Source organism: Dermochelys coriacea, chromosome 16, assembly GCF_009764565.3.
Source record: "Dermochelys coriacea isolate rDerCor1 chromosome 16, rDerCor1.pri.v4, whole genome shotgun sequence".
In the NCBI taxonomy this organism is placed as follows: Eukaryota; Metazoa; Chordata; order Testudines; family Dermochelyidae; genus Dermochelys; species Dermochelys coriacea.
Window position 1 is genome coordinate 12,413,472 of NC_050083.1, and position 24,103 is coordinate 12,437,574.

Genomic DNA, 24,103 nt, shown 5'->3' on the forward strand with positions numbered 1-24,103 from the left:
GCAGACCAGGGGTCTAAGAAAGGGAACTTTAATTGCTGTTTACAACCAAAAGTGGCAGTGGGCTGAACACAAAGCATGATGAACTTGTATTGAAAGCAACGATTCAGACAGATCCTCCTGGTCAGAGCAACAGTAACGAGCACCCCCGCTCCCTCCTGATTAGTCGCTGCAACCCTGTTTCTCATAGGCTCTGACCCTGTCTGAACCAGAAGGACTTGCTACAGTCTTGAACATGGTGCGAGCTAGTTCTTGAATTTGGAGGCGTTTTGTCTGCACCAATCCCACTGGCTCCATGCAAGGAAGACACGCACAAAGAGCTCAGTGGCACTCAGCAATGCGACCCTCACCCTACACACAGCAAGGGAAGCTCCCTGAAGAAGGAAGGACCACATGGGGATCTGCAGCCACACATGAGCAATTCAGGAGAGATCTGAGGCAGTTCCCAAAGTAAGCCAATCTACCTGCCAGCTGCAGCAGCAGTTCAATTAATGAGTCACCCAGTCATGTTCTCCAGTGCTGTAAAGCTTGGGCAGTGACAAAACCTTCTCCAACAGTGGCTCCCCAACAGAAATGACCCATTAGATCCAGCTACTGGTAAAGAGATGCTATTTCTAGGGGCTGAGGCAGAAACTCTGGGCCAGATAGGCTGAGAGATGATCCCAGGCCCTTGGAAACAGCTCCCAAGGACATCTAGGGAGAGCCCCCTTCCTTTATGCACACAATTGTTCCAGACAGTTCATTCAGCCCAACATCTTAGACCAGGGCCTGCACCTCCTTTCCATCAGAGCTGCTGCTACAAGAGCCTGAAGAATGTAAGGGTATTTCAAAGAAAACTCAGCCTGCTCCCTACTCACTTTTCCGGGCCCCCACCAGTCAAAACACTCTGTCAAACTCTGTCTGATTGGTTGCAGCTGGATTCCTGCCCTGATTAGCTGGCTGCTGTGGCATGTGTCCACCTCTTCTCCTGGGTGGAGCCAGGTACTCAAACATTGATTGATTGTGGGTGGAGAGCATGTTCTTGAGATCAGAGGGCATTGGGTCCGACCAGAAGAAGTCATGATTCAGTGCATCATCACTGTCTATTCTTTGGGCAGGATCCAGAACGAGCAGTTTGTCTATAAGATCCAGAGCATATGGGTCTTTGACATAGGCTTTCAGGCGATCTTTAACCTTGCGCTTTTGGCCCTTGGGCAGGTCCAGTTTCTGGTACAGCTCATACTTATCCACATTTGGCCAAACCTAGAGGGAGCATAAGGGAGATCAGCCTTAGAGAGAAGAAAGCTAAACCGTTTTAGAGCCTGATGTTGGTATCCTAATTAAACCCCACATGCATGCTGCATTCAGCTCTGGTGGAGAAAAACAAACCAGTTCTTTCACTATACCCCTAACTAGGGCCCCACGACATCCATTAGGGATTTTACTGTTGCAGTCAAAAATGGAATGCATACAGTTGCTACAGAGACGAGCAGCAATACAAACCCGTACGGCAGATATTGCACTTGGAGATCCATGGGGGAAAAAATCAGCGGGAAAAATCTAGCAGCGTCCCTTTAAGCTGCTCTTTGATACTCTAATTCTCTTAGACATCAGACAGCAGCTGTACAGTAACATGGGCTAGACAATTATGAGAATACACAAAAGAAAAAGCCAACTGAATAACTTAAATTTATACAGCACCTTTCATCCCAGCAGAGCCCAGAGCGCTTTGCAAACGCACCCTCTCCCCATCAGTCCAGCTCTGGGTGGAACGTGGCAAGCTTTCGTTTATTTTAAAGGGGTAATACATTCATCTACATACAAGTGAAGGTTACAGTCTGACAGACCTGGAGATCAGCATCCTATTTATCCATAGCACAGGTATAATCAGGCAGCAGCAGTGTAAGTCTATCTATCATGCCCCACTGTGCCACAATCCTGACTTGAAGGGACTATCTCTAGGGGTTCAGACGCAATGACCAATTCAAGACATTGGCCTCTGTTCTGAAAAAACTAGAGCCAAAAATGGTGGTGTTCTGAGAAAGAATGGTCAACTAGCAACTAGGCTGGCACCAAATTAATTTCACAGACCTCTCAATAGCCGCAAGATGGTGGCAAGTTTACCAGTGTGATTGGTGCCACGTATCAGACAGATTCAGACACACTACTTAGAAATGAAAAGAACCCCCCCCTTCGCTGTAATATTAAGTAATAGCCTATTACCAACTCCCTAATGTGATAGCGGTTGAGGATTATCTTGTGGCTAAAGCGCAGGACTGGAAACTGAGAGACCTAGGTTCAATTCTCAGTTCTCTCACTGACTTGTTGAGAAACTCTGAGCAAATAACTTCAGCTCTGTGCCTCAATTTCCCCAGCTGTAAAATGGGGGTGTGATGTGTCATTCCATATTCTTTATGAAAATATGCTTGATATGAATATGACATAACTGAGATATACTTTACGCAAGATGGCTTATGTGAGATACCATTGGAAAGGTTATGATTTACTGAAAGTGGTTATTTAATTTGTATGCATGTGTCATTTCTGTATCTGAAATTAGGAATATTGACTATGTATCTGTATTTCAACTGTTACTTTGGGTGATGCCCACAGCTAACACTTCAGGTACAATAGGCCCATCAGCAAGAGACAATGGACTGTAAAAGAGCTTAGTCTTCCTGTGAACCTGTGGATCAGCCTCTGAAGAATGGTTACAGGGGCTTTACAGGGTCAGGTGGTCTTGTCACCTGATACTAAAACATTACCTGGGACTTTTTAACTTTTCACTGTAAGGGAAGAGGGGTCAAACTAGGAAACAAAGGATTCCCACCTTATGCAAATCCTATTTAATGGTGGGGAGTGAGGTAATCCAGGTCATCAGTTCTCCCCTGCTACCCCACCCAAGATGACTGCTAGAAACAACTAAGACTGAACTGGGGGGAAAAGAACTGGACCCAGGCTGGAAGGGTGTCTGGCCTGTGAAGAAGATTATTAGAACCACATTTAGGGTCAGAACTTACATGTAACCAGTTTCTTTAGTGCATTAAGCTTAGTTTGCAGGCTGTTTTATTTTCTTAGTAATCTGCCTTGTTCTGTCTGCTACCTCTTTAACTACTTAAAATACACCTGTTATAGTTAATACATTTATTTCTGGTTTATAATACAACTCAGTTGATGTGATTTCTAACGGGGGGGAAGGGGAGAAGTTGTGCATACCCTCCTCCACATTGAGGAAAGAGGCAAATTTCATGTAATTTTGGGTTTGTACTCCAATGAGGCAGGGGTGGACATCAGGATGCTGTGACAAGCCCCTTATCCTGAGCCTTCTCAGAGCAAATCTCTGTCTCTCTGAGCAGCTAGGTATGGCCCTGCCTGTGCGCTTGGCTGGAAAAGGCTGGAGAGCCGAGCCTAGCCCAGCAAGACCAGGTAAAAGGGGGCCCAGGCTGGCAGAATAGTCTGACTCAGAGGCATCCCAGCACCCCAGGTGACATCCCAGGGGGCCCATCCCATCCCAGGGGATGATACTCACCTCACAGGGAGAGAGGCTAAATTCATTGTTTATCTTTGGTAGAGGTGATAGAACAGGGCAGTGTATCATTCTGGATACAGTAAACATGTTTGATCTCTTCATGGAGCAATGCACACCTTGAGCACAGCTCTCACCATTCTTGGGATGTAAGGATGCCCCCTTTAAATGCAGCCGATAGGTCTGTTACTTGCTTAGGGTCACCGAGCAGGTCAGCCTCAGAGTCAGGATTAGATTGCAGGATTCCAGGTTTCTAAACCCATGCCCATTCAGTTTCACTGCAGTTTCCCCACAGGTGCTGCATTCCCGCACTTTGGGGCCCCTACCTCCGGAGTGATGGATCCACAGAGCTGGCTGATGAGAGTGAGCTGGTGTTGTTCCGTGTTCCCCTGCATGATGGGGCTGCGAGTCCACATCTCTGCCATGATGCAGCCTGCACCCCAGAGATCAATGGGGGGGCCATAGTCCCGTTCCCCTAAAGACAGCGGCACCAGATTAACCACTTAGACTCTAATATTAAGAGCTTTGCATGCACCAGACTGAGAGAACAAATAGTAAAGGGGACAGGGGAAAGAGAAACAAACAGAAGATGGGAGAATTCCCTGTGCAATTTCTCCTCTAGCCAAGCCTCCCACCTACCTAAGAGAAGCTCCGGAGGCCGATACCACAGAGTCACCACCCGGTTAGTGTAGCGGTTGGGCTGACTGTTTTTTGCCAGGCTGAAGGCTCGAGCCAAACCAAAGTCTGCCAGTTTCAGGACCCCATCTCGGGTGATCAGTACATTTGCAGCTTTCATATCCCGGTGCAAGATCTGCACAAAGGAGGGAAATTGAAAGGTTAAGCCATTAAGTCATCTTCCGCTGGATCCAGCTCTATCTTCATCACAAAGATCCCCACCACCAGGAAGGTGAATGGGGCATTCAGACCCTGGAAAAGAAACATTGGAAAGGCTAGCATTGGACATGGATGAACACAACAGAAAATAAACCCATTGGGAGCATCTCAGTGAGCATGGAGTTGACTGGAGAGGAAAGTTACAGCTGAGGATCTAGAACTGGTGAGAGGTACTGCAACCATAACCCTCCAGTCACCCACAGGACAGACAGAGCACAGGCAGTAGCAGGACAAGCATTCCCACAGCAGCTAATGTGCCTCACCCCTGCCCTGGGAGAGCCAGGGTGAGTGCAGATTACATGGCCCAGTCACTCCTGGGCCCTCATGTTAGCAATCACAGCACAGCTATGCATTAGCTCCTGAACTTAGAACACAGGTCACACTTAAATTTGGTTTTCAGGTGTATCACTTCTTTGGACACTCTATTCTGCAGTGTTACAAACACCATGGTGGGTTGGGAGGACTTCATAAGGATCCTCCAGAGCATCCTTCTCCACCTTTTGAAAATACATCCTCAGTTCTTACTTGGCCATCACTGGCTCTGCTAACACTTCCCACTCTCCCAGCCTATAAAAAAGCCTCCCAGCATCAAACCCTGAGACTGAGAATAATCGTTACTGATTCAGTGCTAAGCCACCCTGAAAAGCACACACATCCCAGAGTGCGAGTGTGCAGAACTAGCAGCCCAGCTAGAGACACTGGCCCGTGCTCACATGCCTATATCTCAGAAGGGCACACACAAGGCCATTGCAATCTCAGTCTTCAAGCCATGCAGCAAGGGAATACAGATCCTGCCCTTTACCTTATTTCTGTGGATGTAGTAAAGTCCATTCAGCAGCATCTGCATCACTTTCTTGATCTCAGACAGCGTGAACTTCACATGGGCGTTGCTGAGGAGGCCTGCGAGGTCGTGCTCACAGAAATCGAACACCAGATAGATGCTGCCCTTGCAGCGATTGTATGGAGAGGCTACGAGAGAAGCGATGTGTGGTTGTTAAGGAGGTCTATCAAGTCAAATAGTTCTCTCCCCCACACTGATGACTAGCTTTCCCTTCGTCAACTTCTAGCACCGGACGCTGGCCAGCCTTTGCCACATGACTAAGAAATAGAAAACACGACGTAACTCTATGTTAAGGTCACAATCAAGTGTCGGGGTGAACACACAACTTCCACCTCACGTGCTCCCTTTCATCACATACCCTCAGAGTCTTCAATTATACAGCCATAGCTATACAGAGAAATGGGTACATCCCTGGCCATCAACAACCTCAGCATCTAGATACCCATAAGGCTATCCAAAGGAGAAGTAGGGAGAACGGAGGAGGAGGGTTACAGCAGTGAAGATCACAGCATGTGTACATAACATAAGGCACCTTTCAGAGTGGTGAGCTACTAGGGTGACCTGTCTTCTGAGATGGAATGTTTAACGTAGCAAAGTGAAGACTGAGAGGGAATGACTGCTCTCTAGAAATGCACCAAGGAGGGAGAAGAGCTACTGAAGCTAAAGGACAATGTTGTACAAGAACAAATGGGGATAAACTGGCCTTAGGTAAACTTGGTCTGGAGATCAGAAGGTCTATAACCATCAGAGGAATGAGGTTCTGAAACAGCCTCTCAACAACAGTAGTGAGGGCAAGACACCCATCTGGCTTTAAGATGGAGCTTGATAAGTTTACGAGTAAGATTGTATGACAGGGCTGCCTGCTCATAACAGAGGACTGGACTTGATGACCCAGAAAGACCCTTCCAGTCACGTTCTTATGTTTTTTAAGATTTAATATACCGGGGGGAGGTAGGGGGATCCAAAATGAAGCCCAGGAGGATGAACAGCCGAAGACTGAGCAAAACCAAGGAATCTTCCATTTCTCAAATGCTGTATTACACAACAGAAGGTTTTATGCAGCCTCAGATGATATTATTTGCTTCCAGGAGCACAGATGTTAGCACTATACCAACGCAGAGGAGGCACACTCACTACCCCAAAGAGACAAAGCTTGCAATGCAGTGGGAGGACAATCAGACATTCAAGTGACTGCACCGTGGAACCAGAAAGCCTTTGAATCCATTGACCAAAGTGCTTACAGTTACAGCCACAGTAGGGGAACTCTGAGCAAATCAGCTGCAGAGCATGTCATTAATACAAAGTTTACAAAAAGAGCCAGCTTGAGTTAAACAATGTTTTTAAAAAAGAAGAGGGAGAGCTCCAGCTATTAATGGGATATTAGCACCATTGGGTTTTTTGTTTGATTCTTTTTTTAAAGAAAGAACTAATGTAAAAATACCAACCACTTTTCAGGCAGTGTTTTTTGTTGTTGTTAAAAAACCCCAGAAACATGAGTTTTGTAAACTCACACACGCACTTTCAACTGTAGGAACACAGTATTTCAAAGAAGCTTACAAAGGTGTCTTCTAGTCGAGCTGCAACACAGTCAAAGCTATGCTAACTGAGGCACATCAGGTGTTAACTCTCATATAACACACCACCACTATGTAGTTCTTTTCATCCATATCCTCAAAGCACTTCACAAAGCAGGTCAGTATTATTTATCCCAGTTTTACAAATGGGAAAACTGAGGGGCAGTGACTTGCCCAAGGGCATTCAGCAGGCCACTGTTATCTAAAGGAGACAGGTATCCACCAAAATCTTTGGACAAACCAGGCTATTTTGTATTGGGCAAGTGCAACTTACTGAAAGAAAAATAAAGGGTACACTAGAGATCAACTGATGTTAGTCAACAAAATAAAAAGAGGGAACTAAAACATGCTACCTTTGGTCCTGCAGATTTCTATGAGGTTCACCACATTCTCATGCTTGAGCAGCTGAAGGATTTTGATCTCACGTAGGGCTGTGATGGGGAACTAATAAGGAGATAGAGAGCCACAAGTCAGAATTGCAAGAGAATATCCCAATCTAGTCTAAAGCAGGTTGGGGGAGAGAGGGGGGAGCAGCGGAGGAGGGAAGAGAGAAAATTATGGCAGAAATCTCAAAGAGGAGGTGCATTCAAGCAGACTTAAATGTGGACAAAGTGCAGCTAGGGTCAAAACAGAGGCTAAAACCAACATTGTGCAGTTCCAGTTTTATTCACTGTGACTTCCAGTTCCAGTCTGCTCAGTTTACAACTCTTAGCACCTAATAACTTAAGTAGAAGCTGAGTGTCCTGAACACCACACAGGATCAGGCCCTTAGGGTGAAACACCAACTACTAAACAAAAAAAAAAAAACAAGTGAGATGTGGAAGAGAATCCAGTCTGATTTTGCTTCTTATGAGATCACCAGCAATACAGATGTTTGACATCAGAATATGGACACATTTTGTTGATGTGTGATCCTGATTAGAATTCAGCTCCCCATCTCTTCATTGTATCAACACTACCATGTTAACAGAAATAAAATCTTATTGGGATCAACAGAGATGCGACTCAGACACACAAAAAGGCAATATGGAAAGAGGTTTTTTAACCAAATCACTTTCCTGATACATAGGGAAGCACACCACTTTCTAAATGGAAACAGTCTTGTATATTATTTTATCCATTTCCATACTGGTTTTTACCGCAGAAGGTCCTGCAGAGTCTCTCTCTCTCTCTCACACACACACACACACACACAATTTCCTTGTCATCCCAGACAAAGATTCAGTCTTTGTCTACTAAAGACATATGCCCAGCTCTCAAACTCCCATCCTCCCACATCATACACAGTATAAGCACATGCCCATCTATCTTACCCCCTCCTTCTCATTTTCCATCAACACTTTCTTCAGAGCCACCTTCTTGCCAGTCTGTCGATGTTTTGCTTTGAACACTTCCCTGCAGAGAGGACGGAAATACATGAGCATTCCTGGAGGACTTGAAGTGGCCAAGTAGAGCAGGTACAGTCAGGCAAGACCAAACAAGACATTTCTACACTTTCACACAGGCAGCTCTGTGCTGACCCTCTGCCTCACCCAGGTCCTCCCCCTTCATGCCAAGAAGCACCACGATCTCCTGTAGAGAGCAGGCTTTCAGATTCCAGGGCATTTAAGAGAATGGCAATGGGGTAGGGCTCTCACAGATCCCCAGGAGAGTTTTGGAGGCAGGCCTTGCACATTCCAAGAGGTGGCAGAAAGGGTACAGGAGGAATCTCAGACCATGGAGGCATTCAGGAAAGAGTCTCTCTCAGATCCCAGGGCACTGGAGAGGGGTAGATGTGTGTGTGCGTCTCTCTCTCTCTCAGATCCCAGGGCACGGGGGAGGAGGGGAAGGGGGGAGAAGTCTCTCTCAGATCCCAGGGCACTGGGGGGGGAGGGGAAGGGGGGAGAAGTCTCTCTCAGATCCCAGGGCACTGGGGGGGGAGGGGAAGGGGGGAGAAGTCTCTCTCAGATCCCAGGGCACTGGGGGGGGAGGGGAAGGGGGGAGAAGTCTCTCTCAGATCCCAGGGCACTGGGGGGGGAGGGGAAGGGGGGAGAAGTCTCTCTCAGATCCCAGGGCACTGGGGGGGGAGGGGAAGGGGGGAGAAGTCTCTCTCAGATCCCAGGGCACTGGGGGGGGAGGGGAAGGGGGGAGAAGTCTCTCTCAGATCCCAGGGCACTGGGGGGGGAGGGGAAGGGGGGAGAAGTCTCTCTCAGATCCCAGGGCACTGGGGGGGGAGGGGAAGGGGGGAGAAGTCTCTCTCAGATCCCAGGGCACTGGGGGGAGGGGAAGGGGGGAGAAGTCTCTCTCAGATCCCAGGGCACTGGGGGGAGGGGAAGGGGGGAGAAGTCTCTCTCTCTCTCTCTCTCTCTCAGATCCCGGGGTAGCAGGATGGAGGGTATCAGGGGCGCTGGGCTCGGCCCGCAGACCCCAGGGCAGGCGGGGGGGGGGGTCCCTGGGCGCTGGGCCCCTCTAACCCGTGCGGGGGGCAGACCCGGGAGGCTGGGGAGGGTCCGGCTCTCACCCGAACGTGCCCTGCCCGATCTTCGCCAGCTTCTCGTACTTGGACACCTCGTCGCAGAAGGGACAGTCCACCGCGTCGTACTGCTTCGCCATGGCGGGGCCCCGAGCCCAGCGGCGCCAACCGGCCTCTGTCGCCCCCAGCGACGGCGCGTTTGGTGACGTCATATCCCGGCAGCTTCCGGTCTCGCCAGCCATGCCCCGCCCCTTCCTGCGCCGCGGTGCCGCCTGGGAGTCGCAGTTCTGGAACGGCGGGGAAAGGTCACGTGTGAGTTCGGAGGCCCCGCGCCTCTTCTCCGGGGGCCGCCGCGCCAAGGGTCCCCCAGGTCTGCCCCAGCGGGGAGCCCCGTGCAGTGCCTGTGAACCCAGCGCGTCCAAAGCTCAGTGGTTTGAGCATTGGCCTGCGAAACCCAGCTTGTGAGTTCAATCCTTGAGGGGGCCATTTAGGGATCTGGGGCAAAATTGGGGACTGGTCCTGCTTTGAGCAGGGGGTTGGACTAGATGATCTGCGGAGGTGCCTTCCAACCCTGATATTCTATGATTTCCATGATTTCTGTGTCAGCCAGCTGAGAGATGACATCATCACCCTGCATCACGGCTCCATGCCCCATGTCAGCCAGCTGAGAGATGACATCATCACCCTGCATCATGGCTCCATGCCCCATGTCAGCCAGCTGAGAGATGACATCATCACCCTGCATCACGGCTCCATGCCCCATGTCAGCCAGCTGAGAGATGACATCATCACCCTGCATCATGGCTCCATGCCCCATGTCAGCCAGCTGAGAGATGACATCATCACCCTGCATCACGGCTCCATGCCCCATGTCAGCCAGCTGAGAGATGACATCATCACCCTGCATCACTGCTCCATGCCCCATGTCAGCCAGCTGAGAGATGACATCATCACCCTGCATCATGGCTCCATGCCCCATGTCAGCCAGCTGAGAGATGACATCATCACCCTGCATCACGGCTCCATGCCCCATGTCTCCCAGCTGAGAGATGACATCATCACCCTGCATCACTGCTCCATGCCCCATGTCTCCCAGCCGAGAGATGACATCATCACCCTGCATCACGGCTCCATGCCCCATGTCAGCCAGCTGAGAGATGACATCATCACCCTGCATCACTGCTCCATGCCCCATGTCTCCCAGCCGAGAGATGACATCATCACCCTGCATCACGGCTCCATGCCCCATGTCAGCCAGCTGAGAGATGACATCATCACCCTGCATCACGGCTCCATGCCCCATGTCTCCCAGCTGAGAGATGACATCATCACCCTGCATCACGGCTCCATGCCCCATGTCAGCCAGCTGAGAGATGACATCATCACCCTGCATCCCCACTCCATGCCCAATGTCGCCCTGCTGAGAGATGACATCATCACCCTGGATCACTGCACCATGCCCTATGTCACCCAGCTGAGAGATGACATCATCACATTGCATCCCCGCTCCATGCGCTATGTCACCCAACTGAGACATTGCATCATTGCATGGCATCCCTGCATTATCAGACTTGGCTCGTGTCAACCCACAGTAAAATTACAGCATCAGGCAGCATCAGTACAGTACCGTCTTGTCATGGCCCTCTGTCATCATATCCCCCCTCTGAATTTTCTCCTGTGGCACCTCTGTGACATCACATTGCTTCTTGACATGCTGGTACCACATCACATCAAAACATGCACGTACCACATATGTCATTCCTCAGTCTGTGTCTTCAGATGATCTCTATGTGTCCTTACACCCCCTCAGCTTCATCTCCCCATGTGTCTACATTGGCCAAGTGCTTAAAACAAACTCCCATCTACCTCTAGAGCGTTGCAGAGTATTTCTACGTCAGCCTAGCACAGTTATTCTCAAACTTTTGTACTGGTGACCCCTTTCACATAGGAAGCCTCTGAGTGCGACCCCCCCTTATAAATTAAAAACACTTTTAAATATATTTAACACCATTAGAAATGGTGGATGCAAAGCAGGGTGTGGGGTGGAGGTGACAGCTTGCGACCCCCCATGTAATAATCTCACGACCCCCTGTCTTTCATTCCCCCACCCTCTACACACACTCTCTCTTCATGCATATGAATCAGATGCACATTGTCTATCTTCTCAGCACCTTTCCATCATTGGCTTTATCCCCCCCCCCCACAACCCACACTTCCTATCATATCTGCCTGATGCACCAATTATTCACAGTTCAGCCGCATTCTCAGATGCAGTTGCCTGCAGCATCTATCCCAGTGGCACTGATGGATAAAAGTGCAGAATGCCAGCAGAGGGGGCTTTGAGACAAGCCGATGGTATTAGCAGCCAGGCAGAGGCAGAGAGAGAGAGAGAGATTTAGCACTCTCAGGAGTCCTGAGACAAAATCAAGCCAAGATTTCAGGCAACAGAAATGGGACTGCTGAGAGAGCAGAGACATCTGATAGTACAGTGGGGTGCCACTAATCCTGTCGCTGGGAAAGGAGAGAGACTAGATCATTGGAGTGGTTAGGATGGGCAATTGGGAGGCAGGCCTGACTTTGCCACTGTCTGCTGGTGTGGCCTTAGGTAAGTCATTTATCCTCTCAGAGCCTCAGCTGTATGATTAAGATTAAAAGGGGAGCCTAGAGGACCAGTGTCAAAAGCCAGTCCCACTGGCAGTGATACATAGTATTCACTTACAGGCTGGGATGCAGGAGAACCAGCAACAAGGGATGATTTGCATGGCCCCTGAGAGAGAGCAAAACACACTGATCAGTTTTCATAGAATGTTTGCATTTTGCCCTGACTGACATGCTGTGGCGTCCTGGCTACAATTTGAGCCCTCGCATACTGCATCCAACGCATCCCCCAGCTGCTGTCTGATCCCTTAGACACTAGGCCCCATATCTTTTCTCTGATCCATTGGAGGCTATGCCAAATGCATTCCTGCGTACATCTGGGGCCAGATCCTCAGTGGGTATAAAGTGGCATTGCTCTGTTGACTTCATGGACCTATGTCAGTTACACCATCTGAAGATCTGTCCATGAAAGTTTTGACGGCTTGGTGTTTCGGTGCTAGTAGGCTAGCTCGCTTACAGATGGGGCAGCATGCTCATTTCCTGCCCTCTAGGGGTGGCATGAGTTGAAGGGGAAACAATTTTAGTCCCTATTCAGGGCAATACAAAGGGTATCTCCATCTCTAGGTAACAGCACTGGCACCAGTGCACCAAACTCACTACCAGGCTCTACCAACACAGGCGATTCTAATGTCCATTAGTACCAGCTACACAGAAGGTCTGGGGGATGAGTTCCGAGCTGGTCTGAAGGTCTGTCTGTCAGTGCTTCTGGGAGCCATTATTATGGGAGAAGGAGGTTAGTTTTTCCCAAGACCAGAAATGAAGGTGGCCGATCCCCTCTCTTCCCACCCCAAGCGGAAGTCCCTGAATAAATAATTCCAAGAAGAATTCTGAGTGGATTCCCTCAGCCCCCGATATTTCCCATTGCCTCTTCCCAGCCCTCCATCACGGGCCTTTCCTCAGGGATGCAGGCTCTGTGCTTGCCTGACCCTTGAGCAGGCTGTGTCCTGTGATGCGGTTTGCCTGCTTGAGTGGTTCCTTTTCATTCTGGACACCCGCATCTGCTGATATATACTAATTTCCAAGTCAGGCGCTGCCCATCTTTCACCAGGCGAGCTGCATAACAGTGGAGTGATTTGTATTAGGGATGCATGGAAGTTTGCAGTTCCCGCAGCCCACTAGCAAGGCAGCATGGCTTTCATAGAATCATAGGACTGGAAGGGATCTCAAGAGGTCATCTAGTCCAGTCCCCTGCACTCATGGCAGGACTAGGCATTATCTAGACCATCCCTGACAGGTGTGTGTCTAATCTGCTCTTAAAAATCTCCAAGGATGGAGATTCCACAACCTCCCTAGGCAATTTATTCCAGTGCTTAACCACCCTGAGAGTTAGGAAGTTTTTCCTAATTTCCAACCTAAACTTTCCTTGCTGCAATTTAAGCCCATTGCTTTTTGTCCTATCCTCAGAGGTTACGAAGAACAATTTTTCTCCCTTCTCCTTGTAACAACCTTTTATGTACTTGAAAACTGTTACCATGTCCCCTCCCACTCTTCTCTTTTCCAAACTAAACAAACCCAATTTTTGAATCAACTTTACCCAGTTGCACCATGGGCACGGTCCCTGCAGGGGAGCAGGCAATTTGTAGGGTTCGTTGATGGATCTCTCCACCAGATCCAGCCGGCCTCCCGAGTGACCCAGGCATTAGGAAAGGAGAGTGAGATAATCAGCAGGCCTGATGAGCCTCTTGACAGTGCTAAGGAAAAAAATAACTTTACACCTTCCTTGAAGAAACTCCCCACTCAGGTCAGTTCACATACCCTGCAGAATAGCTTCTCCAGTCTTCTCTTCCTGTCAAAGCACAACATGTGCAATACACATTGTGGGGAACAGTCCTGCACTGGCCCCAGGGTATGGATGAGATGTGACCTTGTTCTTATGACTCCATGGTCCTTGCTCTCCCGGCCGGGGAGAAATGTTCCTGCAATAAACAAAGATTTCACATTGCTATGCTGAGCAGAAATATTCTTTGCGTGTGGAAAAGCCCTCCCGCTCCTCTGCCCACCAGGCTGACTCTACTTGCGGGATGATTTGCAGATTCTGCAATGGTTCCTCTCCACGGAAATCTTTAGTAAAAGGAGAAAGATTTATACGATCTGGTGCAAAATCCAATCTCATCTTCAAGGTGTGAGGTGGTGAAATCATTCATGTTATTTAGGAAGTGTGGGCTAGTGGGAAGACCAGAGGCCTGAGCGTCCAGACTCCTGTTCTATAGTGGCTTGGCCACTGAGCCATAGTGTAACTTGGGGGAAATTTTCAAAAGTGGCCTCTGGCTTTGTATGCCTGGCTTGAGAGACTGGAGCCTGGGTTTTGGAGGTGCTGAGCAACCACAGCTCCAGGTGATGCCAGTAGAAGCCCTGGGTGCTCAACTCCTCTTAAAATCAACCCTAACTTATCTAATGCTGGTCATCCAAAAATCAAGGCCCCTCCCCACCTGAAAGTAGTGGCTACTCTTGCAAATGCAGGCCCTCTGAGTGCCTCAGCTTTCCCTCCCTGTCAGATGGGGAGAAGAACGCTGCCCTGCCTTCACCGGGTCCTTTGAGATCTGTGAGTGAACTGGGAGCGGGAGAGGGACAGTGTGCGGGTACATCAGAGTCTTGCAAAGGATACCAGTGACTGACACCCCATTGTGACCCAGGCTTGTTGTTTGGCTTGGCAGTTCACTCCCCAGAACCGTCCCAGCAATATCTGGGCTTCCAATATCTCTGTAGAGACAAAGAACTTTGCAGACACAGAGCAACAAGTCACTCTCCTAAGGCCTGGCCAGCTGATAAGGCTGCTTGTTTATGAACAATAGTCCGTGGGGAGAGCGCTCACATCGGGAACACAGTGTGCCAGCTCCCCTGGCATACACACTCAAGCCACTGCCAATGAATCATCCCCTCTCCTGGCTCAGGAGCATGTTGGGCCCCCCTCATTTAATGTAATCAATGCCAGAAGAAGAACAGGCGTGGGTGTTTCATTGAGATGCAGGAGTGAGCTGTCCGCTCTCCATCCTGTTGTATCATTTTCCTGCCAGGGGCCAGTGAGTGGATTTCTTCCATTGCCTCTGGGGACTTGGGCAGGAAAAGCCACAATAAACAGGAGCAGAGAGTGAGCTCAGCTCGTGGGGGAGGCGACTCCTCAGATGCACGTCCAGAAACAGAGAGGAAAATGGAACTGGTGCTGGGTAGAAGTGCCAGGTTGCCAGGGCCTGGGCTCTGATGTTATCTGTTTAACCAGACAGCAGATCCAGCCCCGGCACAAGCAGTGCAGGTAGGAGCTCTGTGACCCACCCCCCCGCCACTGGGTGCTCCCACACCCACCTGGCATAGAAGAACCAGACTGTTTGGCACAGGATCCTTCACAGCCACAGAGGCAGGTGTGAGCCCAGATCTAACCCAAGGGCTCAGGATCAAGGCTGAGGAGAAGGACACCCTGCCACCCTGATCCCAGAGGGCCCTGCGAGCACCTACTCATTCGCAGCTCAGGAGACCTGCAGCGAACAATGACAGAACAATCAAATCTCCTGCTTCTGCCCCCTTGCGCTTTGCTTTCTGACCCAGCCATGGGTCATCGCATGTAGGGCACAACGGGTCCCCAAGCCGCCAAGTGCAAATGTTCAGGTCAGGAACAGGAAGGTGGAGAGGACAAACGTGGATATTGCCCATCAAAATCCAATCTGCCCTTGGGCTGAGCGGCACTCAGCAGAACAACCTGCCTTTCATTGTCCTGGTGCTTTCAGCAGTGTTGTAGGTTTAGGTGCCACAGACTGAGAGGCCATCGATCGCCCTGCAAATGGAAAGCACTGTACTACCTCCTCTTTTACTCACCTCACCTGATTTATGGCCCCAGAGCTGTGACATATACAGATTGCAGTCTGAGTCCTGGGCAAGAGGCTGTTTGAAAGCACCACATACACCAAGACTTTCATACCATGACACCAAAACTGTATACGCAGAAAGTGGCATGGAGAGCCTTGTGTTCAAAGCATTGATTTGAGACTCAGGCGCTCTGGGTTCAAGTGCCAATCCTGCCACAAATTCCCTGCATGATCTTGGTTAACTTAACCTCTCTGTGCCCCAGTTTAGCCATTTATTAGCTCTCTCAAGAGGAGCATAGCAAGAATGAATTCCTGGTTTTGTAAATCACACAGACAGCCTCCGATCAAAGGTGGTGGAGAAAGGCAAAGTCTTGCTGTTAGTTACTACATATAGTTGCCTCTTTTTGCTAGTCCAAGTTTGGCGCTCTGGGGATGCCCAAGCTGGGAATAGAAATTGCTTCTGGAGTCTGGCTTTGCTTGACACAATCTTGCTTATTTACAAGGAATAAACAAAGTCGGGCTGCTTCGAATGCAGGAGGAACCAAAGGCAAAAGTGCTATAGGCAGGGCCGGCTCTACCGTTTTGGCCGCCCCAAGCCGTGAAAAAATCTTGTCACCGCCAAATTGCTACTGCGGACGGCAGAAGAGAGAAGCTGCCACCCAATTGCTGCCACCGCGGAAGCACTGCTGCCCCTTTCTGACTGCTGCCCCATGCACCTGCTTGGAGCGCTGGGGCCTGGGGCTGGCCCTGGCTGTGTGTGTAGACATGCCAGTTTATCTCAGGGTCAAACCATGCTCACAGGCTTCTGCTGCTTCTTCAGGCTGTCTCTGTCTCTCTCTGGTTCTGGGTTCACCTTTTCCTCCCATCCCCTGATGCAAAACAATACTCAGCAGCAAAACCCGCTCTGCCCACACAGTCCAAATCTCCTGGGTGGGTTCGCGTAACCCTTTTGTCTTCGGTGAGGGACTGTGACTAATTATCCTTATAATTATGTTAATTGAAGGGGTTTGTTCGTACCCATCAATCTTAATGAGGCTTTAATTCAGCCCATACCCAGGTTTCGCCCAGCACATAGCAGAATTTTGCACCCTGAAAGGTTGGCAGGTGAGGAGGACAATTTAATCCAAGTCCAATAAAAGAATCCCACAGAGCTCCAGAGGCTCCCCAGATTCAGCCTAGAACCTAGTGTGATGGAAGCATCTTCCACACACCAGGTGTCCCACGGGTAGCCGTGAGCTACTGCGACTTGTCTGCTGTGGAGAAAGCCCTGGTATGACCAGCAATAGCTCTGCCCAGCTCAGCCAGCCCCCTCCCCGGGTGCCACACTCTGCTCTCTAACAAGTCGGCTTGGCCGATATCCTAGCGCACAACAGCTGCTTTGTCCTCCCGTCTCAGTAACACATTCCCCAGCGTTTGACCTGTGGGTTTAGCCCTGCCAGGCTCTGACCCAGCGTGGGAAATGCCCATCGGGTTACAGGCCCTTTCAAGCCCGGCCAGCCCAGCTCAGCAGCTGTGTGTGGAGGCCAGGCCAGGCTCTGAGAGGCAAGGAGCACACAGGCCACTTTCCCAGCAAGGAGAAGGGGAGCCGGCGGATGACGTTCAGTGTCTCAGGGAGCATGTGCGGCCATCAGGAGAGAGCGGGTGAGTGTGGTGTGCAGGATGGAACAAACCCTGCGCCGGTGATGCCCACCTCTTGGCATGCTCAATAATGAGCGAGCGCTCTCCGGCAACGGCAACTCTGCCCGTCTGCCACAACACCGTGCTACCGAAAGGGGTGGTGGGAACCTCAGTGTGGCTCCCTCTGCCCAGCCCTCTCACGGGCTACACCAGCGCCCTAGCGCTCCAAACACCACACCGGCCCCCTCCCATATACCACCCCCACCCCCTTCCCCTGCCTCCTAGCCCTCCCGTACACCCCACCCCACACACAACCCCTCCATCCACCCATGGGCCCTGTCTTTTCAGCACCATCCTCCCACAGGCCCCGTCTAGGTACCTGTCTTGTCCCCAGCTGCATTAACACACCTTCCCCCGCCCCACCCCAAAGTGTTCTTCTCACCCACAGCACAAGAGGGGCCCCAGCTGCCAAAGAAAAGATGGAGGCTGGTTCCCAGACACTGACCTTTTCCCTACAGTCTCTGGCCAGGGTGCCCTGTGAATAATTCTTTGGCCCCAACATCCAGAGGAGATTGCATCCCGTCTCTGCCCTGCCATCGCGCCCCGTACAAAGCTTCCCCATTCCCCAGGCCCAGAAATGCTCTGGTGTTAAGCCTGACTCTGACCTACGCTACCCAGGCCGGGTTTGCAGAGAGCAGGCGCCTAATCCCACCAGCTTGGACCTTTGGACTAGAAGGGGCTGGTCTCCCTTTCCCCCATGCAGAGCCTCACTGTCCAGCTGGGTCTTTCCAGGGCTATTGCTGCCATTGGGATGGGTATAAAGCACTCAGCATGCTGGAATGCCACACTCTCTTTCCATGCAGCACGGCTGTTGCTGCAGCTGGATGCTGTTTAAACTGCACAGAAAAGATGAGCTGCCCCAGCTGTGGGGCACACAGCCCCCTTGTCTGGTCCCCAGAGATGGCGCAAAACGCTTCTCCAATTACAGTCCTGTTGGACCGATTCCTGCATAACCAACCTTGCCACTGGCCACCCTTCGCTGCCGCTCAAGGAGCCCTGTTTCTTATCTCTGCTGAGCTGGCCACTCATGTAAAACTTGATTCCATTTGGATGCACAGAGATCCGTCTGTGAGACAGCATCTCCTGGGACCATAATTGGGCTCAATGGTTCACACCTATTTCTATTATAGGAACTCACTGACTGAACCATCGAAGCGAGATCAGATTCACCGTCTGGTTCCACTGAATGGGCTAAATACTGGCCTTCAGTTATACCCATGCAAGCCACTCCACTGCGGGCGTCTGGGTGGGTAGAATGTGGCTCTTTGCATGGGATCTGGGCATGCATGTGTGTGTCTGTGTGTGTGTGTGCACGCACAGTGAGGGGGCTTTTATCTGATGCTCATTCCTTTCTAATCATAGTGACATAGGATCGGCTTTATCCCTTCAGACCTTTGATCCATCCGGACCAGTTTCCTGCCTCTAACAATGGCCAATGTCTAATGCTTCAGAGGATGCAGCTAAAAAATACCATTCAGCATCTATGTTTAGACTGTCCATTTGATGTAGTTGTTGCTGATTAACCGATTACCCCTTTTGTGGGTATCTCACACATGACACCTGTCCCAAGGGTACAACAAGGGTAAAATCCCAATTTGCACAGTATATGGCAACAGGAAATGTGTCAGTGGGCTGCACTGGAGATGATGAGTTCTGTAAACCTCATTTTAGCAAAAGAAAGGCATTGTTGTCTAGTGGTTAGAACAGAGGAGTCCGGTCAAGACCCAGCTGCTGTTCCCAACCCTGACACTGAATCTCTGTGTGCCATTCAGCACGCCATGGACTCTCCATGCATGTAAAACAGAGATAATGCTACTAACCCACCTCAGTATAGCGCTTCGAGATCTTGGATGAAAGGTGCTATATAAGTACAACGTATTTATGATTCAATAATAAGAATTGATTGATTTATTATTCATTATGATTCCTACTACTATTATTATTCCTTCCACCCTCCAGGATTCTTCTTCACTTCTTATCAAAAATCACTGTGTAGAATTAAACAACTGCCACATTTCATCCCAGTGGTGGCTGCATTTCAGGTTGGGCAGATTGATTCCCGTACATAGGCCTAAACTCCAGTCTCATGAACACTGATCAAAATCCATGGCAGTCAGAGGAGTCATAAGAAAATAAGAACAGCCCTACTGGGTCAGACCAAGGGTCCATCTAGCCCAGTGTCCTGTCTTCTGACAGTGACCAGTGCCAGGTGCCCCAGAGGGAATGAACAGAACAGGTGATCATCAAGTGATCCATCCCCGGTCGCTCATTCCCAGCTTCTGGCAAACAGAGGATAGGAACACCATTCCTGCCCATCCTGGCTAATAGCCATTGATAGATCTATCCTCCATGAATTTATCTAGTTCTCTTTTGAACCCTGTTATGGTCTTGGCCTTCACAACATCCTCTGGCAAGGAGTTCCACAGGTTGACTGTGCATTGTGGGAAGAAATACTTCCTTTTATTTGTTTTAAACCTGCTGCCTATTAATTTCATTTGGTGACCCCTAGTCCTTGTGTTTTAAGAAGTAGTAAACAACACTTTGTTATCTACTTTCTCTACACCAGTCATGATTTTATAGACCTCAATCATATCTCCCCTTAGCTGTCTCTTTTCCAAGTTGAAAAGTCCCAGTCTTATTAATCTCTCCTCATACAGAAGCCATTCCATACACTTAATCATTTTTGTTGCCCTTTTCTGAACCTTTTCCATTTCTAATATATCTTTTTTGAGATGGGGCGACCACATCTGCACATAGTATTCAAGATGTGGGCTAACCATGGATTTATATAGAGGCAACATGATATTTTCTGTCCTATTATCTATCCCTTTCTTAATTATTCTCAGAATTCTGTTCACTTTTTTAACTGCTGCTGCACATTGAGTGAATGTTTTCAGAGAACTGTCCACAATGACTCCAAGATCTCCTTCTTGAGTGGTAACAGCTAATTTAGACCCTATCATTTTATATGTATAGTTGGGATTATACTTTCCAATGTGCATTACTTTGCATTTATCATCATTAAAATTCATCTGCCATTTTGCTGCCCAGTCACCCAGTTTTGAGAGATCCTTTTGTATCTCTTCACAGTCTGCCTGGGTCTTAACTATCTTTAGTAATTTTCAAAAAGAAAAGGAGTAACTGTGGCACCTTAGAGACTAACAAATTTATTTGAGCATAAGCTTTCATGAGCTACAGCTCACTTCATGCATCCGATGAAGTGAGCTGTAGCTCACAAAAGCTTATGCTCAAATAAATTTGTTAGTCTCTAAGGTGCCACAAGTACTCCTTTTCTTTTTGCGAATACAGACTAACATGGCTGCTACTCTGAAACCTGTAATTTTGTATCATCTGCAAATTTTGCCACCTTACTGCCTTATCCCTTTTTCCAGATCATTTATGAATATGTTGAATAGGATTGGTCTCAGAACAGACCCCGACTGATACCACTATTTACCTCTCTCCATTCTGAAAACTGACCATTTATACCTATCTTTTGTTTCCTATCTTTTAACCAGTTACCAATCCATGAGAGGACCTTCCCTCTTATCCTGTGGCAGCTTACTTTGCATAAGAGCCTTTGGTGAGGGACCTTGTCAAAGGCTTTCTGAAAATCTAAGTACACTATAGCCACTGGATCCCCTTCGTCCACATGCTTGTTGACCCCCTCAAAGAATTCTAGTAGATTGGTGAGGCATGATTTCCCTTTACTAAAACCATGTTGACACTTCCTCAACAAATTATGTTCATCTAAATGACTGACAATATTGTTCTTTATTATAGTTTTAACCTGTTTGCCCAGTACTGAAGTCAGGCTTATAGTCCTGCAATTGCCGGGATCACCTCTGGAGCCCTTTTTAAAAATTGGCATCACATTAGCTATCCTCCAGTCATCTGGTACAGAAGCTGATTTAAATGATAGATTACAGACTACAGTTAGTAGTTCTGCAATTTCACATTTGAGTTCCTTCAGAACTCTTGGGTGAATATTATCTGGTCCTGGTGACTTATTACTGTTTAATTTATCAATTTGTTCCAAAACCTCCTCTAATGATACCTCAATCTGGGACAGTTCCTCAGATCTGTCACCTAAAAAGAATGGCTCAGGTTTGGGAACCTCATATCCTCAGCCGTGAAGACCGATGCAAACAATTCATTTAGTTTCTCTGCAATGGCCTTTTCATCCTTGGGTGCTCCTTTAGCACCTCGATCGTCCAGTGGCCCCACTGGTTGTTTAGCAGGCTTCCTGCTTCCATTGTTCTTACAAAAAATTTTGCTTTTACTTTTTGAGTCTTTGGCTTACTGTTCCTCAAATTCTTTTTTGGCCTTCCTAATTGTATTTTTACACTTCATTTGCCAGTGTTTATGCTCCTTTGTATTTTCCTCACTATGATTTAACTTCCTCTTTTTTCCTCTCACTGCTTCTTTTACTTTGTTGTTTAGCCACAGTGGCTCTTTTTGGGTTCTCTTACTATGTTTTTTACTTTGGGGTATATATTTAAGTTGAGCCTCTATTATGGTGTCTTTAAAAAGTTTCCATGCAGTTTAAAGAGATTTCACTTTTGGCACTGTACCCTTTAATTTCTGTTTAACTAACCTCCTCATTTTTGTATCATTCCCCTTTCTGAAATTAAATGCTACAATGTTGGGCCACTGTGGTATTTTTCCTGCCACAGGGATATTAAATTTAATTATATTATGGTCACTATTACCAAGCGGTCCAGGTATATTCACCTCTTGGACCAGATCCTGTGCTCCACTTAGGACTAAATCAAGAATTGCCTCTCCTCTGGTGGGTTCCAGGACCAGCTGCTCCAAGAAGCAGTCATTTAAGGTGTCAAGAAACTTTATCTCTGCCTCAAGAAGAAAAGGAGTACTTGTGGCACCTTAGAGACTAACAAAGGGGCGACAAAAAGAAAAGGAGTACTTGTGGCACCTTAGAGACTAACACATTTATTAGAGCATAAGCTTTCGTGAGCTACAGCTCACTTCAGCTCACGAAAGCTTATGCTCTAATAAATGTGTTAGTCTCTAAGGTGCCACAAGTACTCCTTTTCTTTTTGCGAATACAGACTAACACGGCTGCTACTCTGAAAGGTGCTACAAGTACTCCTTTTCTTTTTGCGAATACAGACTAACACGGCTGCTACTCTGAAACCTATCTCTGCCTCCCGTCCTGAGGTGACATGTACCCAGTCAATATGGGTACCCAGTCACTCCAGATGTACTCCAGTGTAAAGGAGCAGGGAGCTGGTCCCTTTGTTTGCAAGGTGCAATCAGTAAGTAAAGCTGTAAAAGCATTTAGCGACCCATTGAAATGTGCATTTTTATTACACTGTCATTACCAGCATTGTTACACACACACACCCCCGTTTCGCAACTCAGACCACAATGACGGGGCCAGATGGCTTAATCCCTGGGCTCAGAAGGGCAATATCAACCTGACAAATGTCAACACGAGCTGAGAACCACCTCCTCTGCCAAGCCAACAGCAATCTCCTCCCAAGCAGCAATCCTCCACTGTGCAGGGCCAAGCGCAGTGGGAATGGGATCAGGCCCTAAAAGGAGCTGTCAGGATTCCCCATTGTCCAGTGTCATTAGCCAGACAACACATTCTCTCCACAGAAACCCCTCTTGTGCCCTGGTGGACAGAGCAATGGTGGGGGGGGGAGGGAGGATGGGGGAGCGGGATAGCTCAGTGGTTTGAGCATTGGCCTGCTAAACCCAAGCCTGTGAGTTCAATCCTTGAGGGGGCCATTGAGGAATCTGGGGCAAAAATTGGGGATTGGTCCTTCTTTGAGCAGGGGGTTGGACTAGATGACCTCCTGAGGTCCCTTCCAACCCTGATTATTCTATGATCTCACTGCCTGCGCAGCAGCCTGTAATCCAGCTAGCTGGATCCTCGAGGGCAGGGGCTCTCACTTTGCAGCGTAGCGTAGGGTTGGGGTTAAAAAGCCCAGGTGGGGGAGAAGGTTATCCTGGAACCACCTAAGCCTGGAAGACCCTGCTTTGATTCCTGGCCAATGCAAGAGCAGATATTACCATTAGATTGTGGGGCCTGGACCCTGTTTTCCTATGTGTTTATATGGGGCCCTGGTCCTGATTGGGTGCCAGCAAAATACAGATCGTACGAATCCAGCCGTTGAAGGCAGGGCAGCTGGTGACAACAGGAGGCATTATCCCCATGTGGTGACAGCAGAGGCAGGGGCTGTGAGTAGGTGATGGCATTTTTTAAAGATAGAGGAAATGCTAAGTAAAAGAGAGAGAGGGGGCGGGGGAAGAGGAAGGGAGGGGAGAGTTATAAACTTAGACCTGGTTTGTTTCGGTGGCTCCATCAGAAGCTGAAAATGGCAGAGAGCCCAAAGAGAGGGGCCTTCAAAAAATTCAGTAAGTCGCTCTGGGGAATGTGTCGCCGGTCTCTTGTGCACGCGCCTGTCTGAACCTGGCAGCCAGATCTTTAAAGCAGGGTGAGGCGGAACGGAGGGGCTGTGGGGAGAGAGCGCTGCGTGTGGTGAGCCTGTGTCCGTGTGTGTCTCAGCACCCCCCGTGGGGCTGTGCATTGGTGCTGTGGGAGCTGGCCCAGGGGCTGCTCATGACGGCGGCAGACGCAAACTGCCCATAGTCAGTGGGTTCGTGGCTGCCAGGTTCCCGCTGGCCTTTCAGACCACGAGCCAATTTTGTTTTGCTCTCGGTTGGGCTGATTGGGAC

At 49.0% G+C, this 24,103-nt stretch overlaps 2 protein-coding genes and 1 pseudogene across 2 annotated transcripts in view; 1 reads left to right on the forward strand and 2 right to left on the reverse strand.

Annotated features, from left to right (window-relative positions):
* Nucleotides 1-12: 12 nt before the first annotated feature.
* On the reverse strand, nt 13-23,821 carry CDK9 (cyclin dependent kinase 9). Its single transcript, XM_038374078.2, has 9 exons — nt 23,708-23,821; nt 13,677-13,837; nt 9,312-9,550; nt 8,125-8,206; nt 7,165-7,255; nt 5,199-5,365; nt 4,142-4,313; nt 3,829-3,977; nt 13-1,239 (listed from the first exon to the last, which is right to left on the reverse strand). The coding sequence occupies exons 2-9, from the start codon at nt 13,722-13,724 to the stop codon at nt 874-876; spliced, it is 1,314 nt and encodes a 437-aa protein (XP_038230006.2). The 5' UTR covers nt 13,725-13,837; nt 23,708-23,821; the 3' UTR covers nt 13-873.
* Nucleotides 13,942-14,032, reverse strand: LOC119844435 (annotated as a pseudogene).
* The window catches only part of SH2D3C (SH2 domain containing 3C), a 53,929-nt gene continuing 53,484 nt past the window's right edge, over nt 23,659-24,103 (forward strand). Inside the window, exon 1 of the mRNA XM_038374070.2 lies at nt 23,659-23,782. Coding sequence (XP_038229998.1) covers nt 23,743-23,782 — 40 coding nt within the window. The 5' untranslated portion in view covers nt 23,659-23,742. The remainder of the gene's footprint in view (nt 23,783-24,103) is intronic.